Source organism: Drosophila montana, unplaced genomic scaffold (assembly GCF_035044405.1).
Source record: "Drosophila montana isolate Dmon_TW-CO22-7 unplaced genomic scaffold, ASM3504440v1 contig_3734_1, whole genome shotgun sequence".
Classification (NCBI taxonomy): domain Eukaryota; kingdom Metazoa; phylum Arthropoda; class Insecta; order Diptera; family Drosophilidae; genus Drosophila; species Drosophila montana.
In genome coordinates, this window is record NW_026998621.1 from 570226 (window position 1) to 575963 (window position 5738).

Below are 5738 nucleotides of genomic sequence, written 5' to 3' on the forward strand. Positions count from 1 at the left end.
GGATTCTATTTTTATTTTTCATAAACGAAATTATTCCTAACCCATGTATATTATATTGAGAGATTGGAATTAAAATTTGTTAGCTTGGAATGGTGCAAAATAAAAAGAAATGGATGAATTAAAATTAAATATAGATATAAAATAAAATAACAAAAGTTTGCATGAACTAATTAGGGCTATATGTCTATAGCACACAAAACTATATAATATTTGTATACAAATTCGAAAAAAATCATAAATAATTTAAAAAAACCATATATATTTTGCTAAAAATATATATTAAAATTAATGCAAACCAATTACTTTTAAGCACTATGTTATATGTTGTCAAGATTGGCGAAATCTGATAAAAAGGTGCTCAAAGTGCCGCAAACAAATCGAACGGCAATCAATTGACTTTTAAGAAAACAAAACATTAAATAATGGACCAATAATGAGTAATGAGAGAAATATTGGCATTAAAAGCCGGTTTTCAAGCGGCTGGTGATCAACGGCAGGTGAGTGAGTGCGTTGAAAGTGAAATTGACTGACCAGGAAGCGTAACTAAAAGATGATTTTGTCCAGCCAAAAATCTGGGCCAAGTGTGCAAAAAAAAAAAAAAAAAAATACCAAGCTACAACAACGTATAATAACTATAAACAAAAAATAAGATTGTAAATTCTTCAAGTTCATTTGCAGGCCCAGTGCAAAGAAAACAGTTGGCAGCGCAGACACAGCTGAGTTGCCAGAAAACAGAGCCAGGCCCGACCCGAAGCTGGTGGCCGTGCTCGGTACACTGGCTGCTTTAAAGTGTGCGCGGTTTTGGCGATTTATAAGCGCGAGCTGAAGCTGCAAACGGTTTAGTTCCTCGCCGTAAACATAACTAGTCACAACATCGCGGCACAGAGCGGAACCGACCGCCGACAATCAGTTAACCAGTTAATCAGATTTAACCAGTTGAGAGCGAACCGAAGCTGGGAACAGGAGCAAGTTTCTCTAGACGAGCAAAAGGCCAACGGGGGCAAAGTGAACGTGCGACTTGTTTGGCGGTCTTTTATTTTTATTTCTCGCGTTTTTGTTGCTACTTTTGTTGTTGTTGTTGTTGCTGGCAAGACCAGAAATTCATTGTCAACACTGCCCTCGCATTCCAAGCCAAAATGCCGCGCATGCCAATGAACGCGGTGGCAGCGACGCCGCAGCTGCTGTTGCTGCTGTTGTTGCTGGCGTTGTCGGCGCCGCAAACATTCGCCCGATCGGCCAGGACAACTCTTGCCCCGGATACGCTTGCAGAGGAAGAGACAACATATGCAGGCGCCATCGAGGCTTACACGCTTACCCTTGCCGTAGACTCGGATATCATACTGACAACTGAGGACGGCTTGCAGGCGTTCACACAACTGTCGGACTACGGGCATACCACCACGGAGGAGCCATTGCCGGATTCTGTGCTGCAGCAGCTGGCACGGGAGCGGGCCGAGCGGGAGCAAAACTCTACGACTAATGCAACGACAACAGACGAAGATCCCAATTTGTCGGAGAAATTAATAGCACATAACACGACATTTGCTAAAACAACAGAAAAACAAACAACATTAACAGAGAATACAACAGAAGAAAATACAACTGAGCAGCTTGTTAGCCGCAGCGAATTAAGCAACAGTGCCATAGTCAAAAACATGAACACTGCACAGAGCACGGATGATCTGCTTATGGAAGAAGAAAGGCAGGAATCCTTCATACAAACGGCTGCTTTATTGCCGGATCTAGCCCTCTTTTTAACTACAGAAAAGACTGCCATGCTAGCCGACGAAGCCGCATCAGACGATGTCGAGGAGATCACCAGTCTACCATTTATACAAGTGGATCTCAATACCAGTGGACCCCTTCCATTCGAGGCCATGTCAGCGGGCCCTGACATGATGCGTCCGGAACAAACTACATGGATGGAAAACCCAGCAGAGCTAATGGAATCCACCCCAGAGGCAGATACGCTCAATTTTATGACAACGACCCAGCAGGCACCAGAAGATGAGCCACAGCTGGAGACAGTCGCTAAGGAGGTTAAAGACCACACCAACGAGAATCTACTCAGTGGTATGAATTCGAATATTGTTACTCAAAATGTTCAAATGCAGCCAGAAGTAGATCTAAACACCACCGCAGAGCCACAGGCAGAGCTCACTACAGCCAATGTCGCGACGGAGAGCAACACCATCGTCACCACTGAATCAGTGGCTGAAACTACAATTGCACCGCCCAAAGAGCAGTCCATGCTGACAGTCATTATCATGAGGACAACGACGGAAGCACCGGAAACCACAACAGCGTTGCCAACCATCAGCAGCAGCATCACTACAAGTACCACCAACAGCAGCCCCACCACCACCAGCATCCCGACTACCAGCAGCACGACCACAAGCAGCACCAGCATCCCGACCACCAGTATCCCGACCACAAGCAGCACCTCCACAAGCAGCACCTCCACAAGCAGCACCACTAGCAGCACCACCAGCATCCCGACCACGACCAGCACCTCCACAAGCAGCAGCACCACCAGCATCCCGACCACAAGCAGCACCTCCACAAGCAGCACCACCAGCAGCACCACCAACATGCCGTCTACCAGCATCCCGACCACCAGCAGCACCACAAGCAGCACCACCAGTATCCCGACCACCAGCATCCCGACCACAAGCAGCACCTCCACAAGCAGCACCACCAGTAGCACCACCAACATACCGACTACCAGCATCCCGACCACGAGCAGCACCTCCACAAGCAGCACCACCAGCAGCACCACAAGCAGCACCACAAGCAGCACCACAAGCAGCACCACCAGCAGCGGCACCACCCTGAGCAGCCTCATCACCAGCAGCACCACCACAGAAGAAATTCCGAATCCATCCACCGAGCCGATAGCTCAGGCAACACGTGCGCCACGCATCGAACGCATCTTCAACTCGGATGGCGTCGAGGTGCTTTATGGTTACTCATCGGTGGTGCGCACGAACCGCTCCTAAAGGCGCACCACACGCAAATTACCAAAAATTACCTTGTGAAGGTCAACTTGCCATACTAAATCACAAAAATATTTAAATACATTTTCGAGCACAACAAAAGTATTGCGGTGGATTTTCCAAATTCTAAACGAGCTAAATCATAAAATATATTGTGATAAACGAAAAGAAAGAAGATGGAAACAATACAAAAAAAATGTTGTGCAAATTAATGTGTGGCTAAAGAAACGATTTTATAAATTATAAATAAAACATGAATTACAATAATCAATTTCGTTTTGTGTTTGTTTTACAGTTTGCGTAAATAATACAAAAAATGTCTGTATGTATATACTATATATGTATTCGTATAGCATTTGTGGTTTATCCACAAATGGGTTCGGTGTTGCATTTGCATTGGTCTTTGTAAATAAATATAAATGGCATAATATTGCCGAGAGAATCGGCCAAAGTGGCTGCTCAAATACGCTGCATTGCCCAACAGCTGAGAGAAGTCAACAGAAAATGTAAATATATATGTCTTAGAGGAGTGGCAACCAGTCTGAACCACTTAAGAGTATTATTCGAACTAGCTCTACAGCTGTGAAGCCAATCGCCGCCAACTAACTTGTTTAGCTCTCCGACTTAAGAAATTTTTAACGTTTATCTATAATTCCGTAGAATTTAATATAACTATTCTGAAAGCAGCCCATGAATTAATATAGCTGACATGAATCAATTATGATTCATTTCAAGATGAGCAGATAAATTTACGATGGTTGAGAGTGCTCCTCTATAAAGTTTAAAAGAAAGTTTCTCTGCTGTTGGAATACGCATAAGAGATTTGCAAACGGAACTATAGAGAATGCGTACTTTTTGAGTAATACTCAGAGCTACGCATATGATAAGTTTACTCATGTGCACCCATATTCATTACATTTTTGGAAACGTTTTCGTCCATAAAATACGCTGTTCGAAAAAAAACTATATTTTCAAGCATAACTATATTTACTTTATAAGTGTTTATAAATAAATATAGATATAGACAGAGGGAGAGAGATATAAATAAAGTTGAACTGCAAATTTTTTTATTTTTATATTAATATATGTTATAAATGATTTATTTACATTTAAAATTTTCTATCAAAATAGTATTATGTTTCTCTTATTTAGGCTTCTAGTGTGTGCAGGGTATCTAATGGTAGCGCACTCAAGAAATGCAACTGCTGGACAACTTTGGGAACTGCTCTCAGTCGACCCACCAGCAAAAATGTGCGCTGCCCACCTGTGTTGAAAACCGGCATTAGCCGAAGTAATCGTCATACATTTTTGGGCTTTAATGTTCCGGCATGAGCAGACGCAGACGCAGACGCAGATTCCAATTGAGACTCAGTCGCAGACACGTGGATGGTGACTGGTCCATGAAATCGAAGCTACCGATCTGGTTTGGCAACCACACTATGCGGTTTATTCATTCATCGATGTTCGCCGATAACTATATAGGTGTATAAGCATATGCAATGCGTATGTATCTGATTAGGTGACATAGGGTTTTGGGTTTAGCAATGATTATCACGTTCCCATTCGAAAGAGTGGGCAATAAAAAAAACACGACGCGTTCATTTCCATTCGAACTTGAGACAGGCGCTAAAATGCATGTTGAGTGCGGGTTATATTGCAGAAGAAGAAGAAGTGATTGAAGGTTGAAGCAAAGCGGGTTTTTTTCTACCCGCTGACTAACTGAACAATTTATTAAATGATACACATTGCTTGGTGATTAATCATGTTAGAATGTACTGAAGTATACGGTCGATATATTTATATTAATAGTCGTTGTTGTTGTCTTTCTCTCTCTCTCTCTCTCTCTCTCTCTCTCTTTCTCTATAATCACATTTAACGATCTGCTCTCTCTCTCACACTAACACTTTTCACAATATGCAGAGAACAAGTGAGAAAGCCAGATATGATAGAGAATCAATGAGAGATAAATATGGAGATCGAAATATTCTGGTGGCAAGACGGAATCGGAGTATCAACTAATAACTTTACCGATTCCTCTGATTCCATGCTAATGGCCTGCCTCTCTGTTCACGTCTCTCTCTCTCTCTCTCTTTTCTCGACATCTCTGTATGTCTCACGCTCTCTCTCGCTCTCTCAGTCAGGAAACAAGAGTGTCCTCTTGTCTCTTTGTATAATATTTTTTCTCTGCGTCTCCTCATTCTACCCTGAACCCATTAAAAAAAGGGGTATTGTGTATTTGTGTAAATGTATGTAACAGGTAGAAGGAAGCATCTCCAAACTCATATAGTATATATGTATGTTCTTGATCAGCATCAATAGCCAAGTCGATCTAGCCGTCTGCCCATTCGTCCGATAAGTGGCTCCGTTTTCAAGTAACCGATAAAATTCGATATCGAAATCCTGCATTTTGAGCATATCTCGCAAGTTATAAGTGCTAGAATCACCAAACTTGACATGTAGCTTCTAGAATAAAATTTAAAGCTGTCGCCGTACGAATTTAAAAAGATATAACAATTTAAAATCGGACTATATTTACCCGATTTATGTTCGATTTTGCGAGTAATAAAACGTAATAAAAGGAGTAATACGTGAGGTAACCCCTTGCCATTTTGCCGAATTGGGTCAAAATTTACATTTACATTGTTTTTATGCCAATGGATAGTACTGATCCTTACGAGTCCAAAATGGTATAAAATTCCCAAATCGGACATTATTTGGCCGAAAGATTCCAAAAAATCATCA

General features: G+C 42.1%; 1 protein-coding gene across 3 annotated transcripts; it reads left to right on the plus strand.

Annotated features, from left to right (window-relative positions):
* The first annotated feature begins 814 nt into the window (after positions 1 to 814).
* On the plus strand, positions 815 to 3267 carry LOC135437405 (mucin-5AC). Of its 3 annotated transcripts, none has more exons than XM_064695325.1 (2): positions 815 to 2443; positions 2558 to 3267. In XM_064695325.1, exons 1-2 carry the CDS (start codon positions 1137 to 1139, stop codon positions 2997 to 2999), a joined length of 1749 nt encoding a protein of 582 aa, XP_064551395.1. In that variant the 5' UTR covers positions 815 to 1136; the 3' UTR covers positions 3000 to 3267. The 3 variants fall into 3 exon arrangements, with proteins under 3 accessions (XP_064551395.1, XP_064551394.1, XP_064551396.1); XM_064695326.1 differs by having other exon boundaries at positions 816 to 2458; positions 2585 to 3267; XM_064695324.1 differs by having other exon boundaries at positions 815 to 3267.
* The last annotated feature ends 2471 nt before the right edge of the window (positions 3268 to 5738 follow it).